This window comes from Bombyx mandarina, chromosome 21 (assembly GCF_030267445.1).
Source record: "Bombyx mandarina strain Sakado chromosome 21, ASM3026744v2".
NCBI classification, from domain to species: Eukaryota; Metazoa; Arthropoda; class Insecta; order Lepidoptera; family Bombycidae; genus Bombyx; species Bombyx mandarina.
In genome coordinates, this window is record NC_143227.1 from 8,932,520 (window position 1) to 8,956,872 (window position 24,353).

At 35.6% G+C, this 24,353-nt stretch overlaps 1 protein-coding gene across 12 annotated transcripts in view; it reads left to right on the forward strand.

Annotated features, from left to right (window-relative positions):
* The window catches only part of Csk (C-terminal Src kinase), a 44,013-nt gene that overhangs the window by 2,529 nt on the left and 17,131 nt on the right, over positions 1–24,353 (forward strand). For 4 of the 12 annotated variants that reach the window (XM_089736547.1, XM_089736544.1, XM_089736550.1 and 1 more), the window contains exons 2-9: positions 12,681–12,766; positions 14,624–14,743; positions 16,671–16,751; positions 18,343–18,424; positions 19,934–20,030; positions 21,974–22,120; positions 23,204–23,294; positions 23,982–24,101. In XM_089736547.1, the coding sequence (XP_089592673.1) occupies positions 12,719–12,766; positions 14,624–14,743; positions 16,671–16,751; positions 18,343–18,424; positions 19,934–20,030; positions 21,974–22,120; positions 23,204–23,294; positions 23,982–24,101 (786 nt within the window). In that variant the 5' untranslated portion in view covers positions 12,681–12,718. Of the gene's footprint in view, positions 1–7,532; positions 7,869–12,680; positions 12,767–14,623; positions 14,744–16,670; positions 16,752–18,342; positions 18,425–19,933; positions 20,031–21,973; positions 22,121–23,203; positions 23,295–23,981; positions 24,102–24,353 lie in introns of those variants that run through there. The other 8 variants (XM_089736548.1, XM_089736549.1, XM_089736553.1 and 5 more) reach the window with 5 other exon arrangements.

Below are 24,353 nucleotides of genomic sequence, written 5' to 3' on the forward strand. Positions count from 1 at the left end.
CCTCCCATAAGATGGACCGACGACCTATTGAGGTTCCCGGGCATCCGCTGGATGCGGGCAGCGCAGAACCGATCTTCGTGGCGAGGCTTGGCGGAGGCCTATGTCCAGAAATGGACGTCTGTCGAATAGGAAAAAAACTGGTCAAAGAAAATACAGTACGTTTTAGGTTTCAAGAATTTTATTCTGGAAATGTTTACCTATAGAACAAAGTGTTGCAGACTAGTTGACAATGTAGAATTAAAAGTTATGGTGGAAACGACATTGCAGCGTTAGTCATAAGCTTTGGCGTGAGCCATAAAACAATTTTGGTTTAGGTACTTAAAACAAATTGGAAAAGTAAAAAAAATACAAAAAACTAGTAGTAGCACTGCACGAATTGACCGAAGCACACTCATAGGCGTCTAGTTACTTAACTCGCCCATCACAATAACTGAAACATCTGAATTACTGAAGGCTGAATTAACGAGGTCATCCCTTTAAACCAAATCGAGGTAAATTTCAAATATAGCTTTTCTGTCTATCTAAGTTGTGACTGCGTGGAAGAAGGTTGCGAAAAAGTTATGGCCTCAATATTGAACTTCTTCTAGAACAGACTAGACGAACTTGTGATTTGTGAGCTTTGAAACTCATGTATCGTGGAAACCTGCATGTAAAATAGGAATAGTAGAACATAGTCAAGAAATCATTGTATTCAATTATTACGTCGATTAGGTCACTGTTGTGGACACAGTCGAATCGCTCGATACAAGTACATTGGGCGTTTTATCTTTTAGGCTACGTACGACGACTTATAAATAATAATGAGCATTTTAAATAATAACAAACAACATATTTTCCGTCTACCTATTTAATTGCTTTTATTTAGTGGATGTTACATTTAAACTTTGAAATTTATTCCATTTCATACTGTATATCTTATCTTTGAGTTTTATTTTAAAAATTCAATTGCACGTTTTTGCATTTTGATTTCTAATGAAATGTAGTGTAATAGCTTAGCGGTGCTCCTAGTCATATTCGTACTGATGAGTGTCAATGACTATACATCATCATACTCTTTTAAACAAATAGCACTACAAGTTGTTAAATAATTTTTTTTTTCTGTATTTTTTCATTAAAATCTATTGAACTTTATAATTACATAGTAATCTAATTATTTAACTTAAAAATACACTTGCATTTACTATTTCGCCCTTCAGTCAGTTCTATTGAAATTAAATTATAAATGGAATAATTAAATAAATACAACCGCAACGTCCGCAGCTAAATATAGAGAGGACATCAGAGCGCAGATGTTGTACCTAATTCTGACTCATCCTTGCTGTCCGCCATTGATCACGGATAAACTCAGTGACCATCACCTTGTCGAATCAAAGTCAATTACATATAAAAAACAACTAGGTAAGCATCTATATTACGTTAGTACCCCAGAAGCGTATTGTTATGGTTGATCGTGACTGATGAATATAAATTTACATATATCGCTGTTCAAAACATATATTATGATGTCAAAAGATTATCTTACCGACAATAATTGTGGATAATATAGTAAGCCAATTAAAGCGTGTCCATCTCTTGTGAGTCATTGTTAATGCCGATGTCAACGTGCAAGTACTGATAAAGGACGCCAAACTTAAGAGATCAGTGACCCCGTCTCGCTTGCAATATCATGAACAATATCTGGCCTGTTAATATGTGACAGCAAGCTATGTATGAAGTCTGAAAGAGAACTTTTATGTTTAGCGATCGAAAAAAGCAAACAAAAAGCCTAGCACTAATAGCAGCCTAAAACTAATAGTTATCTGTATATTTAGGAAAAAATATAATACAAACTAAATTCGGTAATACTATATGAATTAAATCTTTAAAAAAAAGTCATCGTAAAACTATGATAAAGTATTATAATCTACTAGCCGTACTCGCCCGCTTCGCTGGGCATTTAAAATTAACATTATTATTTATTGTCATTATTATTAGCGAGTCCAACACTCATATAGATATTAGCCTATCCATTAAGTACATGTATTTTCTACATGGATACCAAGTTTCATGTCAATCGGATGCATGGTTCAGTAGTCTACGGAACGTCCGTAAAAAGCACTGTAGATTTAAAAACTAGTATAGATTACCTAATTTAGAAAATATACTTTACCACCATTTGGCAAAAAAAATATTTTTCTTTAATTAAGACGTCCGGTGCATTCGTGTTGAGCGATGCACCGGTGTTCGAATCTCAGGCGGGTACCAATTTTTCTAATGAAATACGTACTCGACAAATGTTCACGATTGACTTCCACGGTGAAGGAATAACATCGTGTAATAAAAATCAAAACCCGCAAAATTATAATTTGCGTAAGTACTGGTGGTAGGACCTCTTGTGAGTCCGCGCGGGTGGGTACCACCGCCCTGTCTATTTCGGCCGTGAAGCAGTAATTCGTTTCGGTTTGAAGGATGGGGCAGCCGTTGTAACTATACTGATACCCTTAGAACTTATATCTCAAGGTGGGTGGCGCATTTACGTTGTAGATGTCTTTGGGCTCCAGTAACCACTTAACACCAGGTGGGTTGTGAGCTCGTCCACCCATCTAAGCAATAAAAAAAATAAAAAAAAATAAAAATTAGCAATGCAATTATGTACTTAAAGCAGTCGGAAATTACTTTTTTATTCCTCAGATGGCTGTACGAGTTCACTGTCTGCCTATTATCAAGTACTTATCCGAGCTCACAATGTGAATGTCGCCGCTTTTCTTGAGAATGAGGTCTAAATCTGCATTGTATTGTAAGTGTAGCGACTGTCCCACTGTTCAAACCGAAGCGCGGTACTGATTCGTGGCACATATAGGCAGGGTGATAGTACCTACCCACGCGGTCTCTCAAGGCATGAGCAACTACGCAAATAATCGCGGGTTTGATTTAAATACTATAATGCCAGTCCTTCACCCATTCGTTAACATACGCCAAGTACTAATTACATTATATTAATTACGTCAAATTGTTGTAAAACAGTAGAAGAAACGAAACAAGCAATAAAATGTAACATTTACTGATAGAAATGTACAGTCATAAAAAGCTAAATATTAATATTAATAATAATTACACGCACATCTGTCAACACGTCGTAAAACAATCGTGTTGACACATTAAATATATACTTAAAATGTTGCCATATTAAGTGTTTTTTTACGTATTTATCGTTTATGATATTGCGAAAACACAGTTTCCCCGTGCTACTGCAATCATTACGTGCACACAAGTGTCAAATACTGAAGTATGGGTATTCTACAGGCAACAACTATCGATTACTTCATTAAACAATTTAAATACAAAATTTCAGACATACATACAAAATTGCGATTCCCGATGACAGAAAAGAACATAACAATTTAAAAAAAAAAAGAAAAACAGCGGCTTATGTCGAGTCTCGAACCTCTGCGCAGTAGGCGAAAAACGCGTTGCACTCACACCAGTAATTTATTCATAAACTACTAATCATTTATGTGACCAAATTTTTGATTCGTTATGTCAACTCGGTGTTGGTCAAACTGTGATGGATGACATCATCGAGGCACACGCAAAACCATATTAGACGCACGTAACACTCAAACAAAAAGATAGACATAACATCGCACTCGTACATAACTTCTCAACTACTTGTTAACAATGTAAACTAAATGTTCTCTGGACAGTGAAACTAAAATTGAGTTCCACAATAATATATTGAGCTAGTTTACAAAAGACCGATATGGCACACTTGTGGGTTAACGTTAAATATGGGACTTTAAAAAAAATATGTTATAGTAATTGAAGACATAAGCGGATCTTCAACCCCTTCGGGTTAAGTACTATTTTTAAAATTTTTGAGTTTTTACATAACTAGTCAGGTCATAAGTATTGTCACACAGTAAAAACTTTTCTTTTAGAATGCTGGCCACAAAAAAGTTTATTGAATTCGAATTTCGAATTGTTCATGAAAATAAAAATGTATACTTTTAGAAATTTACTCATTTTTAAATATGGAGTGGACGCTTAAAGAAGACCGTGTTGCAGTTATTGCGTTGCATCGTTGCAGTTACGCGCCAATTCAAATTTTTAACATACTGAAAAATTTGAATATAACCAAAAGATCGTCAAATCGTTTATCGATACCATCAAACGATACAATGAAGACTCTAGTGTAGATGACAGGTCAAGAAGTGGTCGCCCTCGGTTTGTTAGGAATCCAGCAGTGATAAAAGCTGTGAAGGCGCGAATTCAAAGAAATCCCAAACGTAAGCAGAAACTGTTGGCCCTTCAGATGGGGTTAAGCAGAACCACGGTGAAAAGTGTGTTAAATGAAGACTTAGGGCTTCGGGCATATCGAAGAAAAACAGGACATCGTTTGAATGCTCGTCTAATGGACCTGAGACTGAAGAGATGCCACGCTTTGTTGAAGCGGTATGCGGGAAAAAAATATCGGGAAATTCTTTTTTCGGATGAAAAAATTTTTACCGTAGAAGAGAGCTACAACAAACAAAATGATAAGGTGTACGCACACAGTAGTGAAGAAGCGAGCAACCGTGTTCCGCGTGTCCAACGAGGTCATTTTCCATTCTCGCTCATGGTATGGTTGGGAGTCTTATTGGGGCTTAACAGAGGTACATTTTTGTGAGAAAGGTGTAAAAACGAATGCAGTTGTGTATCAAAATACAGTCCTGACGAACCTTGTGGAACCTGTTTCTCATACCATGCTCAATAACAGGCACTGGGTATTCCAACAAGATTCGGCGCCAGCTCATAGAGCGAAGAGCACACAAGACTGGCTGGCGGCGCGTGAAATCGACTTCATCCGGCACGAAGACTGGCCCTCCTCCAGTCCAGATTTGAATCCGTTAGATTACAAGATATGGCAACACTTGGAGGAAAAGGCGTGCTCAAAGCCTCATCCCAATTTGGAGTCACTCAAGACATCCTTGATTAAGGCAGCCGCCGAAATTTACATGGACCTCGTTCGTGCTGCGATAGACGACTGGCCGCGCAGATTGAAGGCCTGTATTCAAAATCACAGAGGTCATTTTGAATAAACTTTAGTGTCATAAGAATCTATGTTTTGTTAAGTTCATTTTGGTATATGAATGGTTACATAATGAATAAACTTGTTTCAATTATTTTACATTAAACATGTGACAGAATTTATGACCTGACTAGGTAGAATGAAGGTGCTATGTGCCTGTAAACCATATTAGACCTTAAAACTCCGGATTTAAATGCTTTTTTTTAGAAATTTCATGTGATGGGATTTATGTACGAATAAAAAGTACAAGTAACAAATGTTTGTTGCCCGTTTTCTCAAATTTAACAAATTGTATCATATTATCACCTTCATCCACTCATGTCTGCCATTGTTAAATGACTGAACTGACTAAACACTTTAAGTTACAAACAAACCTCATACGTCTACGTTTAAAGTCTATAATGATATATCGTCTTTTCGCATTAAAACTGTATAGTCTCAAAACTCACTAATTTTACAGGAGAGTGTTTTAAGTTAACAGCTTAACATGTGATATTTTTAAAATTATCTTTTAATATATCTTTGCAACATTTATGTTTTTATTTTTTACCAGTTACGTTATCTGTCTTTTAAAGTAAGATAAAATTATGTGTTAATTTTGTTAATAGTAGTAAAAACATAGGAACTAAAAAAAAAAAGTAAACTACGGTCTTTTGACAGTATTGAACACATGAGACAGATGAGAAAAATACTGGTGATACCAAATGATTCCACATATTAACTCAATTTCGAATACTTTTGGAGATTGTACAATTTTAATGCGAATAGACGATATTTGGATAGGAAAGTTGAATGCCAACAGAAGTTAGGAATCCATTGTTGGTGTCTGTCTGTTCGTTTGTATTGAGGTCGTTTTGATGACAACGCCGAAACTCGGTTACGGAGCAATGCGCTCGCGAACACTACCGTATGCGCGCCGGATTCCTCTCACGCTCCAGTTGCCACAAATACCACTAATTGTATTGCATTTGCCACTACACGGTTGTGGAATCGTATAATTTTACACATTGTGCTTCTCGCTGCATACGCTTTAATAAAACCCGTGACGACAATAATTAATTTCTCGAATACGTCATCTACATATTTGCTATTTCAGGTGTCAATAGAGATGTTTTTAAATGTTCGTCAAATACGGGGAATTATTTGTTATAGCGGCCCGCCCTGGATTCGCTTCGGAAGTAGCGCACGCGATGTAAAGAATTTTAACAATTTTTTTTACACAATGGGTTACATTATTGGATTTTCAGTAAGGATCCCTAATTTTTTTGAAAATATTATAAATATAGTCTTATGTCATGGGGGGGGGGGTGTATAGCGTAGATATTCAACAGTGATAGAATTTTTTAAATCAGTTCAGTAGTTTCGGAGCCAATTCAATACAAACAAACAAATCTTTCCTCTTTATAATATTAATATAGATTAAATTCTAAAAATCTTGAATTACACTACATCGCAATGTTCTAAACACAATGTACATATATGTACTTTTGATATTGAAGCGATTTTCTATTCTGCTTTGCGCCATAACTTAAGAATCGCAACAATCGTACTAGGAAATCGATACCTGTTTCTTAGTCTCCTTATGCATTTTTTACGTAATTAAGTCAGGGTTTCCTTATAATGACAGCTATTAAATCAGATCCATAATTTTTTATATTGTTCATCAACACTTTCAAAAAACTCTTAATTGATACGGTCATTACATTATAACACTTTCACTTTAGTTGAAAGAATAACCGTAATAAGAAAAAAATATTTTAAAAAGTAAAAGAAATAAACTGTTTTCACCTAGTCTTTCAGAATAACGTGTTTAATTTTGTTAATGAGCGTAAAATTAAAACATTCTAATAATCCGTATGCTGTTTAATGCCGCCTAAATTTTCACTGGACTTAATATGGCTATCTTGAAATTAAAGTTCCCAAAAGATAAAAAAAAGTTGATGTCTATGGCCCCGGGAACCACTTAACACCCGCTGAACCGTGAGCTCCTTCACAAGTCTAAGAAACAAAAAGAACATTCGATTGCACATGATATAAAGTCGTTCTGACTTTATTAGATGTCATCTTTAGGTATGATTCCAAAACCTGACCTAGAGTGATAAAAATTAATCGTAAAAATGTAATGATTAATGTATGTAACTATGAACTCGTTGCCACGCTACAGCAAGAACTCCCGCATTAGTAAACACCACCTTTGTACTTGTATAATAATCAGAATGTGTAATATTAACTAGTTTGTGAATCAATCAAGAATTATCAATTCTTAAGTAATTAGGTATGTTTAAATTTTTGTTATCATAACTAGTGATGATCGGAGATTGAATTACTAACCTACTGAATGAAACCAACCTTACGATTACGCAATTAAACCGAATGGCGTAGTTTAAAATTGTAAATGATTTTTCGTTCTATTCCCAATAAGGAAATTCACTAGTAGGTGGATAGAATAATGAGCCATCGCCGCTCCAACTGGGTCCGACCGCCGATAGTTTGTGAGTGGCCTCCGCGATATCCACACGGTTGTTTTTCATTCAAGCGCGCTCTTCGTGGTACTCATATTCGTACTCTTCAGTGTTGACTATAGCACACTTGTTACGATGTAAATAAACAAAAAAAAAACCGTGCCCCCGCTTCTGACTCACAGTCCGCAGTTTTAAGTATGTAAACAAGATTGTGTTGTGGAATATATTATTGTAGTTTGTGGAAAATAATTATACTTGTTGTGATACGCCGATAATACTGAGTGAAGCTTCAGTTAACGTTTGTTTTTCATGTAAAGGATGCCGATTTGCCAATACAAGGTCGTATTTGGATTCGTTCAGTAAGTACATCAGTCTTAGACAACAAAGAACAATATTGTAAAATAATAATATACTTGTATAGTTATTTAATTTATTTGAAGAATATTATATTAATCAAGATTTTTATTGAATTACAACATTTAATTATTTTATTAGTATGAATATCGACCTTGTGACGCAGGCTGACTAGTACCTTTACCAGGCTAGAAGTTTTCCAAAACTAAACGTCAAACTTCAATATTATCAAGTAAAGTTTATTTAATAAACATCTCAGGAACATTATATGAATATAATCGATTTAAGCACGTGGTAACCTAATAGCTAATGTTTTACGACTTGGTTGAGTCACGTTGCAATAAATATGGGGTGCGACCACTATTCTCGTGCTGTAAATTATGTTACGCAGACTAGCTGTGTGTAACTCGCCAAATAGACCCCAGACATGAAAACGTCCGCAGGGAAAGGCGAATCATTCATAAACGTCATAAAGGGTTCCGTCATAAGGGGTTCTATGATGTTGATTACTGGTATTTTTATGCTTATAGAAGTACAAAGAACTGGATTTCATTATATAACACTTAACAGAACTATAGGATCGTATTATGAGTAAAAGAAAAATTCAACATATTACTCGTAATGTTTCCAGTGAAACATGGAATTTCCGTTTGTAAAGACCTTGCCTAAAGGAAGGAAGCAATTTCACTAGTAATAAATTTCGTAACAAGACTAAATATTGCATTGACTTCGTTGGATGTTTTCTAAAACTTCACATTTCTTAGAATATCCTAGAAAACTCACAGAAAAACAGTAACGTAAAATACACTTATTTTACGTTGTCGTGGGAGTTACGAATGTTTTTGGAGTCTTACGAGAAATAAATCTGAACAAGCTAGTTTATATATATATACGACATTAGCATTATTTTGTTTTTAAGATTAGAAGAAGATTATTATTAATTAGAAGAAGATTATTAAGTTTTTGTGATTTTAAAACGTACAGTGAATAAAATTCTAGTAGTGGAAATATCTAATAAGAAATAAAATCTATTTACTCTCTTTAATCAGGAATAAAAGCTTAACAATAAAATAATAAGAGTGAACGACAACATTATAAAAATAAATTTTATTTTATTACCCACCTCAAGGCCCACGCGTGATGTTACGCGGTTACCGGAACCCATAGAACGTCAAAACAGTGACCCGCTTTGAGACATAAGCTTACTTAGTACTAATATTCTAATAACAACAGAAATAACAGCTGAAAAGACTTCAAATAGGCGAACGTCATATAGAAACTGGCTTATCTATGTATTAATACGTGAAGCAAAAACATTGTACCCCTTTTTACGAAAATTGCGCGGACGGAGGAGTATGAAATTTCTCACACTTATGAAAACATAGAGAAGAAGTGCAGAACTCTAATATTTTTTTTTTAAATTGTGCATTAAAAATACATTAAATCAATAAAGAAAACATTACACATACTACCATGTATTTGACACAACATATACGTATAAATATATACTCTCTGTGTATTGTCAATTGTGAAACTTTCGATAATCTTTAGAGTCTGTAGTCAAATTGAGAATAGATTAATATTGTTGTCTTTAATATTATTTATTTATAGTGTAGTTTTGGCGAAATCTGTATTATTATAGAAGTATAATAGTCCTTGACAATACAACCATAATAATGTTTAAACTTTTAATTTCAATTAATTATAGTCGAATTTCGACCACCAAAGGATCACTAGTTAAAATAATTAACCAACAAAGAAGGATGATTGACACGTTATTCTAACATTTTATAAATGTAGAACAACTTTGACGGGGTGATGAAAAATGTTGTTGTTTAGTGAACACGCCGATCGCGGTCTCGGCGGGGTCCGATGAAAGTGAAACGTGCACATGGTCCCGTGGTCGTTCAACTCGGCACGCGCCACTGTCTGTTCGAGAGTCGATCCATCTCTCATTGGTCTTATTGCATTGTGACTATGATTTCTTCAACCCCGCTACAGCCTCATGTTTAACTAACGGCTTCTAGAAAACCACAATACTTATCCGTGAAAGTGCGGGAAATCTTGCATAGTGTATAAATATGGAAATGTGTTAATGTAGAGATGAGAAATGTTGTTTTCTTTAATAGATGGCATTCTTGTAATTTTTTTGTACTTGGACCTAGTATTGTAGAACTAAGTAAGTTTCATGTCATAACCAAATCTCCATAATATTGTTTAGTCGTCTTGTATTTTTCCGCTTGCAACCGCAAACAGTTGCAATACATCTATAATTGTAATGGAATTGTTTATGTAAATACATTTGGCCTACAACGTAATGCAATATCTATGTATCCTGTTATCACGTCGCCTAATTTGATGAGACGTTTTATGCAAGAATGCTGTTTGTACTTATGATTTAAAATGTTCACGCAATTAAATTGAAGAAAAAAACTTCGTTTAGATCCATAAGATATGCACGTTTAGCTTCTGCGTTACGGAATAAGAATGTTTAATTAATCCACTTAAAATTAGAAAGTACGTTTAGACGTTTAAAAGGTTCGTAACAGACATAGATGTGGCTGCATGATACTCACGCAGGGCATCATAATCATGACATTACTACGCCTAGCAATGTGGGTGGTAATAAGAACAAACATTCAAATGGTGTTTGCATCGGAATTACAATAGTCGTAAATATTATGACGTGTTCGACCCTGAGTCTTCGTTATGATCTTATAGCGTGACAAAAGTAAATCCTTTTTGTATTAAAAAAACCTGTATGAGAAGGTACCTAAATAGGGTATGTTATTGAATTGTGCAATATTGTCCGTCACGCTGACCGCTAATACTACCGCTAATCATAGTGGGTAAATTGTGAAACGTTTTTTACTCATATGTAAACTCGCATTCGGGCTAGGTCAAGTGAAAAACAATAAACCGTAATACTTTTGCAACGCGTTTGCGAAATATTTCCATGTTTTCGTTTCGAAACCGATTAAAATAACTGTATTGTAACATGTTAATAATACTAAAATTATTAAGCGCTTTCTGAATCATTGTAATATTGATCCATTTTAAAGCTAATAAACTCAACTTCACCTGTAAATAATTATTAATGTGAATCTTACACGGGGTCGTTGGAGGTTTTAATTTCAATTCTAATATTACCTATTATTACATTTTGACGCAAAATAACAGTTAAAACACTAAGATTTCAATCGTTTGAATTTCGTGCTTTGGAAGATCGTAGGTAAGCAACCTATGATCTCTAAAAGTAAATTTAGGACATCAAAGTTGAATAAGTACTCTTCTTACATGCGTAAAAAAACAAAAAACAAAAACTAAAAGTTTTGTAGCTTTTTTGTAGTACATATTTTCTTCTTTTTGTATACCTGTCTGCAAGTAGTCATGAGGGACTATTCTACTCAGCCTAAAATAACTAAATACTAAAGTAAAGCTTAAAAATTTAGCTAATATTTGTCCTAGTCAAAGTAAGCTAGGACTAATGTTAGCCATAGAGCTTCAAGCTTTTCGCTGAAAACCTTCGCAATGGCTCGCAATTCCGATCCCGTGGTAGATTCAGCAAAGCACTGCTCTTAATAGGGCTGATATTGGCTAGTCCTTCAAGATTGAGTTCCGTGGATTCACCTATCAAACGCGGCGTAGTTGGAATATCACCTAAGGCTATAAACGATTAAGTAGGGAGAAAAATATATGTTTTTTATGTTTATGGCCTCGAATCATTAAACTACATGCGCGGTTCATTAAAATACTAATCGATTTTTTTATTTTTTACGTACTAAATACGGTTTTTCAATTACACTTTTAACAAACACGTTACAATTATGCTAAACCAAACAAAGTACCTATAGTTAAATAAATACATGAAACAAATTGTTTGTAAAATCACTCAAGTTGTCAATTTCTGTTACCCTCAATTTTATTATTAAATTACGCAGCTTACATTCTAATCCAATACATACACAGAGTCCGGTTTTTATTATTACAATTTCTTCTACTAGTTATCATAGTGTATCGTCGGTGCGAAATTGAATTACGTAAGTTACTTCACACAGTAGCTAAGTACAGTGGTCACGACAGCGGCCACGCTTCGTTGACCGCGCCACCAGTCGTTAGTTCCGCATCATCGCGGCGCGGCGGGAGGACGAGAGTGAATCACAACCACGCCCACCATCCCACGCTTACCTATCAATTGATTAAAGATTGCACTTATTACTTTAAGTCTGGTGCTTAGGCGTCATAACTGTTTAGCTTTAGCATCTTTGAAGTAGGCAAGTGTGGAAAAATGAAATAGTCTCTCAACGCGGCTTCTCGCGTGCTCTCAAGAAGTACACGTGAAGCTTCATTAAATACTACCCATTTTACATAATATATAACAAATTAGGTGTTCGTAATAATTGAAGATTTTATAAACTCTACGCTGGCGAAAATTACGATGCAAGAGTAGCCCACTGAGTTTCTCGCCGGATCTTCTCAGTGGGTCTCGTTTCCGATCCGGTGGTGGATTCTGCGAAGCACGGCTCTTGCTAGGGTTCGTGTTAGCAACGTCGTCAGGTTTGAGCCCCGTGAGCTCAAAACCGATACTAGTACTAAAAATAATATTATTTTTTTAAAAGAAAGATTCAGCTCAGTAGCTCAAAATAATATTTGTAGTAGAAAGATTGAATTTATACAAACAGCATTAACATGTAAAATGTAGTTCCTGTGAACACGGAATTGTATTTTTTTTTAGTTTTACCTATCGCCAAATATGTTTACTTTTTGATTTTATAAATCGGATAAAGTTCTTATTTGTTTTTTTTTCTTGTCTACAGATGATGAGGGGTGAGCGGGAGTAGTAGGGGAGCCCGTCATGAATTCTGACGTGCATCGTCATCAGGCGCATCCGCCATTGGCACAGGTATCTAAGCCCTAATGTGTATTATTTTTTCGGAAAAAAAAAAGAAAAAAATTATTAAACACCTTATGTCCGAAGATCGTAAGGGTAATAGTTTGTTCTGCTTTTAATCACAATAAACGAGCATTGTCTATTTCGGGTCTTCTTTCACTTTTCCATTTAAACTCCGAGTCCGTTGTGACAAAACATATTCAGGGCACTGTGGAGTGGCTAACTCTGTCTATGTGAGCTCGGCGGCTACTCTAATACTACTAACACCTGTATCGTTGTCTATACAATCCTCACTTGTTTTATAAACATAAACACAGGATTCCAGTATACCTTTAGTACTGGTACGCCTTACATGTCCGCGCTGCTAAACAACATATCACTGCCTATATCTTCGGTCCAGCGGCAGTAATACGTTCCAATTAGGTGGGGCCAGCTGACATTGCAATTCAGTTGAGACTTCGACTTCTTGTCTTAAGGTGGGTGGCGTCATTCGCTTTGTGATGTCTATGGACTCCAATAGCGGTTAATAACACCATCTAGGCCGGGAGCTCGTTCACTCATATATTCAATAAAAGTTTGGTTTTAAAGTAATATGTGCAAAGTTTTATGTTTATGCTACTTTTTTTTGTTCTAACAAAAGCAGTACATGCGTCCAAAATCTAAAATCTAAAAGATAAACAATACATATTTTAATGTCATTCTGTCGTGGCGCTATTACGACTCAAGTATACTTTACAATTATGGTGATGTGTAACAAACAGAGGCACGTTTGTTGCACATTCCTTAACGATGTATCGACGGCAAGCTCTTGAGCAAAACCGTGCCGTTCTCGGCTGCGTGTAGGTGCGCCCACTCAGATGAGTATTCTTAAGTAAGTAATAAATGCAAGCTTCAATCAGCTCAAATGCCCAATCCTTAGAATTTATTCAAAACCTATCTGTATCACAATTACGTCAAGATGCTATTATTGTTCTATATAAGTTATTCATAAATATTCATTCTCAATGTAATGGCAATGAATACTGTTTTTTTTCAATTTTCCAAACAGAAAACGCATCGTCTGTTATTCGCGTAGTCTAATTTTATTTGGCAACCTCGTTAGTAAATAAAACGATAAAATGATACAAATCCGAAGAATCTGCGTAAACGCGTGGTCAAACGTACCTGTACCACACCAAATTTGGCTGTCAGCCAAGGTTGTGCGTTTCAATGGACCATTAACCGGCTTTGTGTAGAAATATTATCTTTTGTCTGAGCACAAGCTATTTGCTACAAGTACGAGATTAGACATAATTGGTACATACAATTTATCGTTATCAATAAAGTGCTCTTAATAATCCTTGCCCTCAAAATGGTGCGCGGTCCCAGTGGGCCGCTTTGTATAATAATACGTACGCTGTTTGATATCAAAATTTGTGTTGATGACTCGTCTCTGCGTAGTGCAGTGATGCGGTCAATCAAGTCACGTTTTGACCTTATTTAGGAACATAATGTAACAACAAAATCAGAGCCCAAACAGATATGGGCTTAATAATGAAGCAAATTTTAAATTGTTATACAATGGTTTAAGGAATGCAAGTATATAATAATTTTTACATACTAAAATAATTAAATACCAAACGATATTTATTGAAATAATCATTAAAATCTTAGAAAATAAATTTACGTTCTAAAAATTATGCAAAGATAATTTGAAATATCAAAACAACATTAGACATCTTCCATTTAAAACTATGTTATTTTCATAGTCATTTCTAACATTGTTTTTATCTGCCAATCGGAGTTTCTGGCGAGTTAAAAATCATGAAAATTGATTCTGACTAGGTTGTAACTAAAACAAAATGAAATCAAACAAACATTTTGTTCTAGCACGGAGTGCACGGTGCGGCGCAGGGCGTGGGCCCTTGTGGCTGGTATTCGGCTTCTGCCGCTCCTGCACCCACGGCGCCCGCTCGTCTTAAGCGCGTACAAGCACCTCATCAGCTACCGGTATGTTCAATATTATTATTTTTTATTGCCCTTGTAGGCAGACGAGCATACGGCCCACCTGATGGTGAGTGGTTACCGTCGCCCATGGACTTCAGCAATGCCAGGGGCAGAGCCAATCCGCTGCCTACCGCTCAAACAATACCATGACGCAATTAATGTGAATTACGGTAGGCGGACGGACGTCTATGGGCCACGATAACCACTCACCATCAGATGGGCCATATACCCGTCTGTCTACAAGGGCTATAAAAATATATAAGGAAAAATGTATTTTTTGTAAATAATGCGATTCAAAAGAACATTTCTCATTTGATTAATCTGCAAACCCTTCTTTTTTTTAACTTTGTCATTCTTGTTTCAGTTCTATCTGTGTATTGTTTCAAATTTATAAGATTCTATTTTGAAATTTACACTGTATAAGCTAAACTGGTCAGAGTTTGAGTTGTCGAAAATCCAACTTGTTGTCAATTTATTTTTTTAGAATTATTTAAGTTATATTTTTTCTACTTTTCAAAAAATAGTTTCCCTGCTAAAGCGGATATATATTATATCGTTGTTGGAATACGTTAAATCGACTGTAAAATTAAATAAATGCATAATTTACTTTTTTACGATTTCAAAATGCCTATCGTCTATAATTTGTTTATGTAGAGAATTTAATTTATTTTCTGCCAAGTAATTCCTTTTCATAAGCCTACGTAATACTATTATAATATGTAATGCATTGTATATTATCATAAAATTCCGATTCCCCCAGTAACTAGTAATAACGCAAAACAATGAAAATTTTTCCTCATTTGCGAACAACATACAGCAAATGCTTGGGACATTTTTTTGTTATTTCACTATTTTCTGGAATTTATGCGTGCGAGTTTCGACTAATTTACCCGTAGTCTATAACATGCAACATTCGTGTCTCTTCTCGTTATTTATACACGCATTAACTGCTAATGCATGGGCGGTAAGGTCATTCCCATTATAGTTGACAATAACAAGAAGAGATCTCGTTCGCTGCTATGTCTGCTTTAATTTAATTTATAAATTAAAGTATATTTTTCATATTTTTGTGGAGACAAAAGCTATGATTCCAAATTAGGCTTAATGACCTAGAAAATTTTCCTTAGGAACTAGGTAATGTTATGAGATGACGGTTACTTCTTCCTCTTATCAAGAGCAAGCTTGGTAGGGCAAGTTCCGAGTCGACACGGTTAGGTACCACCATACTTCATCATTCTACCGCGAAGCCGGATACATTGTAGGTCTGGACGGTAGCTTTGACCTCGGATCTCGAGATAGGTGGGTGGTATACAAGTTCTCGATGTGCATTTTTTGATATCATTGAGGACGCGCGCTCGTTCACACAAACTTACAACTTCAAACTTAAAAGTTCACCTAAACTTAAAAGTTAAATTAATAGGAAACCTTAAATAAACCAAAGGTAAACGTCTCCGAGTAACGGGACATAACTTTACAACAAACGCCTATTATTATAGACAAATATCGGGAACTCCTTAAACTTAAAAGTCGTAATAAGGCCGTAATAGTAAATAGTGTTTGTTACTATATAATGCATATTCGATTAATATAAAGTTATATTTCGTTGTGTAATGAAGGCGAACTTAACGGCATGCAGGCATTCTCCTCCAGTTAACCCTCGTTGACGAAGTGAAAGATTCAAGAAGTGCGTAGCTGTGATAAAGTTAATTAATACATGGCGATCATTTAAAGAATTATATTAGACATGAGTAAAAATAATTATAACCTAGTGAGGTTATAATTAAATTATCAAAATAAATACATAGATAAGAAATACATATCAAATAAAATAAATTATATAAACCACAACATACTACAAAACAATCAAACAATCTGTGTTTATATAATAAAGAGTGTATTTATTTTTAATAACTCCCATTCATTGTTGTAGTCTGGAGGGAACTTGAGCGGCAGTAATGGCCCGCACGCGCCTCTCTCCCCGTCCGCATTGCAGAATACTATACCGCACAATGTGAGTTCGTCTATTTAATTTTCTAAGCCTTTTTTTCCTACCTATGCTGATAGCCTGAGAGGCTATTTCAGCTTCACTCTAACGTAGGTGGGTGAGCTCAGGGGGCTCGAACGGGAGTGTTGCTAACACTGACCCTAGCAAGAGCAGTGCTTCACAGAATCTACCACCGGATCGGAAACGCGACCCACTGAGAAGATCCGGCGAGAAACTCAGGGATTTCAAAGCCTAAGTTTTACTGTTCATGGGATTCTTAATTTTCAACTGTCGTATGATGACGCCGGGCTTCCAAAGGCGTTGAGAAATTCGCACTCGATTTTCGATGAATTTGTGATTTATATTTTATTGAATTTTGGGTTAACATCATTTTACGAGACTAATCATAAGCAACATCGATGATGTCTCTCGCGATTAGATTCTTCAGTTTTGTGAAATCTAATCGGAGACTACGTTCTATTATTTTTGATTAAAGCATAATCAATTCTGGGAATTAATTACGAAACATTTTATGGGTATCAGTGAAATAGATTATACCGTTGTCCTTGTACAAATGAGTGCTGTTTAATAAATTTAATGTACTTTTGACCTATATGATGAGTATAAGGGATCCTTCCGAGACATGAGACCACATCGTCTCTCTGAACCCTCGAGCTCACTGTCCATCAAGTCAATATAGTTGATATAATATAGATAACGAAATGAAAACGGATACGTGAATTGTAACCTTAGAATTACACCTGTAATTCAATAATATTTGCAGTGAATGTCTATTTATTATATTAATATAAGTCACCGTGGCTTAGAGAATAAGACGTCTAGTGTATAAGTATCGAGAGTTGAAATTATGCCGGTGTTCAAATCCCGCTGGCATGTATCAATTTTTCAAATACGAACTTATAACATTTTCACGAATCTTCGCGAATGGCTCATCACGCTGAAGGAATATTTTCGAGTAATAAAAATAATGAATGAGGCGAGGAAATGACCACATAGAGCGCCTTGTCGTTCAGGGCAAAGTAGAAGACACTAGACCGCGTGGAAGGTTGCCCGTGCGATGTACCGACGAAGTCATTTTATTTTTTTATTGCATAGATGGGGTACGAGCTCACAGTCCATCTGGTGTTAAGTGGTTAGCGGAGCCCATAGACATCTATAACGTAAATACCGCCAAAATTCAGTACCATTGCTGTGGGCAGATGTTACGCGCAGCAATAGCCACTTCTCCGGGTTTGTGGTGAGCCTGGTACACTCATGTAAACAACCGCAAATTGCCGACCTGGTAGGACCTCTTGAGAGTCCGCGCGGGTAGGTACCACCACCCTGCCTATTTCTGCCGTGAAGCAGCAATGCGTTTCGGTTTGAAGGGTGGGGCAGCCGTTGTAACTATACTTGAAACCTTAGGACTTATACCTCAAGGTGGGTGGCGCATTTACGTTGTAGATGTCTATGGGCTCCGGTAACCACTTAAAACCAGGTGGGCTGTGAGCTGGTCCAGCCACATCAGCAATAAAAAAAAAATTGACGCACTTAAAAATAGCATCTATTTCAATACGAATAGAAGATTTTAATGGCCGTTTTCTATTTTAATTGATAGCTTATAATGTCATCGTCAGTCCGGACACCCGCTCCGGCCGCCACTGTACCGTCCGCCATGCACACCTCACAAACAGCACCAGGTATTATTACACATTAATTACGTCGAGCAATTGCTTGAAGCGACATTTCGTCTTTTCGCAGTAAAAGTGTACAATTTCCAAAAATATTCTAAATTGAGTTAATATGCGGAATCATTTGGTATATTTCTCATAAAATTTTATCACTAATATTTTTCTTATAAATACTGTCAAAAGAGCGTAGTTTAGTTTTTTTTTTTTTTTTACTATAGCTTACCTATATTTTGACTACTATTAACAAAATTAATACATCATTTTATCTTACTTTAAAAGACAGATAATGTAATTGGTAAAAGATAAAAAATAAATGTTGCAAAGATGATTAATATTAAAAATATCACATGTTAAACCTTTAAAACACTCTCCTGTAAAATTAGTACGTTTTGAGATTATACAGTATTAATGCGAGAAGACGATTTATCTTTGTAATTAAAGCTGCGTTTTAATTGATATTAGGATCAACGGTTCGATGTTTTTAAATTGAACTCCAATTATGTTTACTCCATTGAAATAGCTGAAGAAGTTGTTTTGTTATGATACTATTACAAAATTTTATACTTTGTTTTTTACCCGTGTACAGTCGCAAAAATGTCGCTTAAACCAAATAGGCTTTCACCCGTCGACGTGAAACTCGGATATCGAGTTATATTATCTGATATTAAAGTATTATATATTAATATGGTAATTAGGGTTTAATTTAATTACATAATGACAGGGCGCAGTAAAACTTATTTATGAATTTGGCTATGTTGCGGATGGGTATCATTTGTGATAGGTCAATAATGACAGGTTAATATTAACATAGCGATAAATCTAATGCAATCAAAACTTCGAAATTCGAAAAACAAACCGATAAAAGTGTTTGTGGTAATTAGTCTTTATGGTACACGTTTGTTAATAAATATATTATACATATGTCACATTCAATTTATATGATGTAATATGTAATATAATCATTCCCTTTGCCTAAAACGGTACTCGATGGTAACATAAACACTATTTTTTAAGCAATCGTTTGCTGATGTGATATGTTTGGATGATGAAAAATAAATCTTGACTGTAAATGCACAAGGTCGAATGTCCATTAAATCAACGTTTCAAATTATATTTTGTTCTAGTAAATGATTAAATCAAAAATTATGTCCAGGGGTCCTCTTGGCTGTACAACTGCGGCTCGATTATTAAGTTACTAGCTGACTCGGCACACTTCGTTATGCCTCAATCGATAAATAAAAGACCTAAACTTTTGTATAAAATAAACTTAAAACAAACAAAAGGAATCCGTCCGATGGGGGACACATCAAAGGGGAAATAAAATTGTTATTTTTATTTAATTCCGAGCATTTTCATATTTATTTACCTTTTAAACCTTCTCTGGACTTCTACAAATAATACAAGACCAAAATTAGCCAAATCGGTCCAGCCGTTCTCGAGTTTTAGCGAGACTAACGAACAGCAATTAATTTATATATATATAGATTTATTTAATATTGCTTATTTTGTTTTAAACAGCAGTCACAAAAGGACAGAGCGATGTCTTGGTAAACTCTTCGTCCGTACAGAACCCACCGCCGGCCGGCAACAGGCTGGTCAATATGACACAGTGGCCGTGAGTATACTCAACTTTGTGTACGTGATTTTAAGACTGTTTTTTGTATGATTTCATAGATTTTCATTGGCGAAGATTGGCAGATGACCTCATGGTCTTATTTGAAACAGTGGTCAAAGTATTGATTATATTGAATTACCTGAGACAACCGAGTGGATGAAGTCGACTTTGAGTATCTTTGATGTTCATACATACATAGCGATTGGCAGGAAGCAGCTTGGCTCTGTCCCTGGCATTGCTGACGTCCATGAGCGACGGTGCGCGACCACTTATCATCAGGTGGGCCGTATGCTCGTACTGCCTGCACGGACAATAAAAAAAAATGTGAGCCGTCACGGGACGCCTGGCAGATATGAAACATCGGCATTATTTTGTAAAAGTAATATGCAGAAAAGAACAGATTGTGATAGGAACTAAATATTATTATGTCATAATAATAAAATAAAATATTACGAAAAAATAATTTGTTTTCAAGTAAAGCACAGGTTATGTGTACTGTAGTAAACAACACTGTATACACTACGGAGTATATACTATAGGTATCCGAGCTCAGTGTAGCGAGAGAGATGCTATGGCATAATGTTTTGCCAGCGAATCTTAAAGAAAGAAAACACTAAATGTAATTAACATTGTTTATTGGATTGCCCGCAATGAACTGCAATTAGAAACCGTTGATGCGAAACGATTGCCAGGGACGACAAGCAATGGAATATCCACCAGAGCTACCTTTTCAATTGTTCAATTGTATGGAACGTGCTAAAACAAAAACAAATTTTAACTTAACTTATATCTTAACTTAGAAAATCAATAAAATTTTCAATAAGTTAAAGTAGTTATATATATTGCTGCCTTGCTTCGAGATCGATGCTCCTACACTCTTTATATTATGCAAGATTTAAAAAGATAATTCAATTAATCACGGAATTCTTTTAGATTTAGAAAAACAAATATTCGAGGGAAAAAAAAACCAAAACAAAACCGTTAACATTCAATTATCATCTGTCGACTTGATAATGCTATCACGATAACGTTTTTGTTATTAAATGAATTTAAATAAATTTTAAAATTATATGAATAGAAACCGTAACGCTGTCGGCGAAGGTCGATTTTACAACTGACTCCCTTTGCAACTAATTGATAAGGATCTAACGTCACGTAAACTATCTCGTTGATAACGTTTCATTATACATATACGTTGGAAGCGAACGAAGCATGGAGAGCGACATTACGGAGTGTTATTATAAACCACACAAAATAAAACTGTGCATACCACCGGTTATCAACTATGAACCAACGGAGAATGAGTAAATTGTTTTGATGTTTTTTTTGGAATTGGCTACATACTTTTCTAATATTTTCATTGATTCATTAATTAATTTATTAATTCAATAGTTATCAGTTTTGTACTTGGATGTAAATTCCCAGATGTAAATATAAAGTTTTGTATATATAAATAAATAAATAATATTGCCTTCACGTTTTGGTAAATGTATTCTTACCTTCATGCTTTAAGAAAAGTTGGAATACAAATAAATGAATAATGTTGTTGCAGTAAAAAATATTTATTTAAATAAACATAACACAAAAGGCTTTAATAACGAAAATTATTTTAATAAAAAAATGTAAATGACAAACAAAACATACTTTTCTTTGCATATTATATAACATGTCATAGGTTAGGTTAGTTTAGGTTGTAGTACATCACTAGCACTTGCGATTTCGTATTTTGTATGCCATGCTCACATTTACCAAAACGACATGGTCATTGTGAATTTAATGTACATTTCCCTTCTTTGAAATATTGTAAATGTTAGTTGTATGCTGCACATTACCCGAACGAGCAGGCAAATGTGCACAATTACCGGAAAATGTGTACATTTGCCGCAATATCTACTTTTACCGTAACATGTATAAAGTTTGAAATGAAGATGTTTTCGTTGTAGATGGCATCACGGCGCGATATCGAGGGAGCGAGCGGAGGCGTTGCTCTCCGGCTCTCCGGACGGGGTTTTCTTGGTGCGAGAGAGCACTAACTTCCCAGGAGACCACACGCTGTGCGTCCGATTCCGAGGAAGGGTGGAACATTATAGGTTAGAACTGTGATTCAAAATGGGGCGAGGACTTTTTGAAGGGAACGCGAGGAGTGAAGTTGTGTGATTTGTTTTATTTTGTCTATTTAGTGTTTCTTCAGGTTTAAATGTGTAATAACGGTGGCTTATTAACTGTTTAATATCTGTGAAAGTGCACAAATGTGGGAAAATGAAACAAAGCTGCTGAACGTAACATCTCGGGATCCTCCAAAAAGTCCACTGAAAAAATCTTAGTAAACGACCACCATTTTACTGAGATTATATTTCATCCCATATCATCTCATCTCATTTCATTTAATTCCATCTCAGTTTATTAATGTCTCAAATTAATCATCTTCATTTCATTTAATTTCACTCTATATTATCAATTTTCATAAAAATAAGATTAAAAATTAAAATAAGACGACCTAAAGGTCTTAGTTACCAGGTCATAAAATTCCTTTAAAAAATGGGGCGTTGGGGGTACCCGTGTTTCGAACAGTTTGAAATTAAATAATAAATAAAGTATGTGAGTAAAATATGAATTGTGTGGATATTTGTGGACAAGTTTCGATTAACATTTCATCGTTCGTGCTTAATCTTAAATTGCATACCTCGACTAGGCTCTTAGCTACAAGCCTTGTGTAGTCGAATAAATAGGGCCGTTTATAGATTCATTGTAGAAATAAATTTGTATTTTCCTGTCGTGGATGAGCGTGGGTTAACTCATCGCTTGTCTGATGTTAATTGATAACAGGAACTGGTACAATGAAATGAATACCGCGAGCCACTTTTTGAAACTAAAGTCGAAGTTTCAAGTGTGTTGATTTTTTATTGGTCTAGACAGGTAGCGTAGTTCATAGGCCGCCTAGTGCAAGGGCGCTACCGGAGTCCATTGGCATCACACGATCATAACATCAATCCCACCCATCTCCAGTTACACGCTGGAAGTCTATTGTATTGTTTAATGGATCTTTCATCTATCCAACCGGAACACATGACAGCTTCACGGCAAAGATAAGCAGGACGGTGGTAATAACGGTGGTAGAACCAATTTACTTTTAATACGTTATAACATATTGTATGTTGTTTTTCATGTTTCAGAGTAAAATGGGCGACAGCGCCAGACAACCAAAACCAACGTCTGACCATAGACGATGAAGAATTCTTCGATAACATGACGGACTTAATTCATGTGAGTGTTCTAAAAAAAACGTTATTTGTTGTTTTCAATTAATCAGATATGTCCAAACATACTTGTTCATCGATATGTATAGATACAATTTTGTTGGATTGTTGTTGTTAAAAGTAAGTTTTGCTTGACCCTTGACGATTGAAAGCCGCGAGATCGAATTTTCTAGTGAATATTTTTAGAGGATCGCAAGTGACTTGTCCAGTAGTAGAAATACGACCGTAATAGCTGATACCTTAAGATTAATTTTGTATGGAAAAAAATTGTTCTTAACGTCATCACACTTATATCCCGTTGACGATATTGAAGTTGGCCGGCTTTATTGTTTTGTATTTTTTGTTATTGCTTATATGGGTGGACGAGTTCACCTTCACAGTCCACATGGTGTTAACATCTACAACGTAAATGCCATCCTCACGTGAGATTTGAGTTCTAACGTCTCAGTTGTAATTTGTTTTAATTTGTAATAAGAGAGGAGGATTAAACCAACAATCGGACAAAAAAAAATGAAAGGAGTTTCTAGTTCGAATGAAAACAACTGTCTTGTCCGAGTGTTGGTTTAATACTCCTCTCTTATTACTAATTACATGACTTATATGTACTACACTTCAGTATTAGTATAGATTTGACCGTGGCTCGTTGTATCGAGTCGTATGACCGGTACTGATTTATAATGGACGTTGTCGGCAGCACTACCTGCAGGACGCGGACGGGCTGTGCACGAAGCTGGTGCGGTGCCTCCCCAAGGCGACGGCGAACGGGACCAACAACAACGGCGCCCCCCAGCAGCAGTACCCGCCCCACCCGCAGGTACACGCCACTCGCACGCCTACTTTTTTTTTTCTTCAACGGTAGGAAATCCGTTTACGAATATCCGATCGAGAGGGACTCGCCTGCCTACCTACTGTACGGTTTATAAGTACAAGTGGTCCGGCAGTAGTCGAAATTCGACTATAATTAATTGAAATTTCAAACCTGTACACTCTGACAAAATGTTCAACAAATTTGTTATAATTAATATAGTTGAATTATAATTCCGTAGAATAACATTTTTCCTTGCAA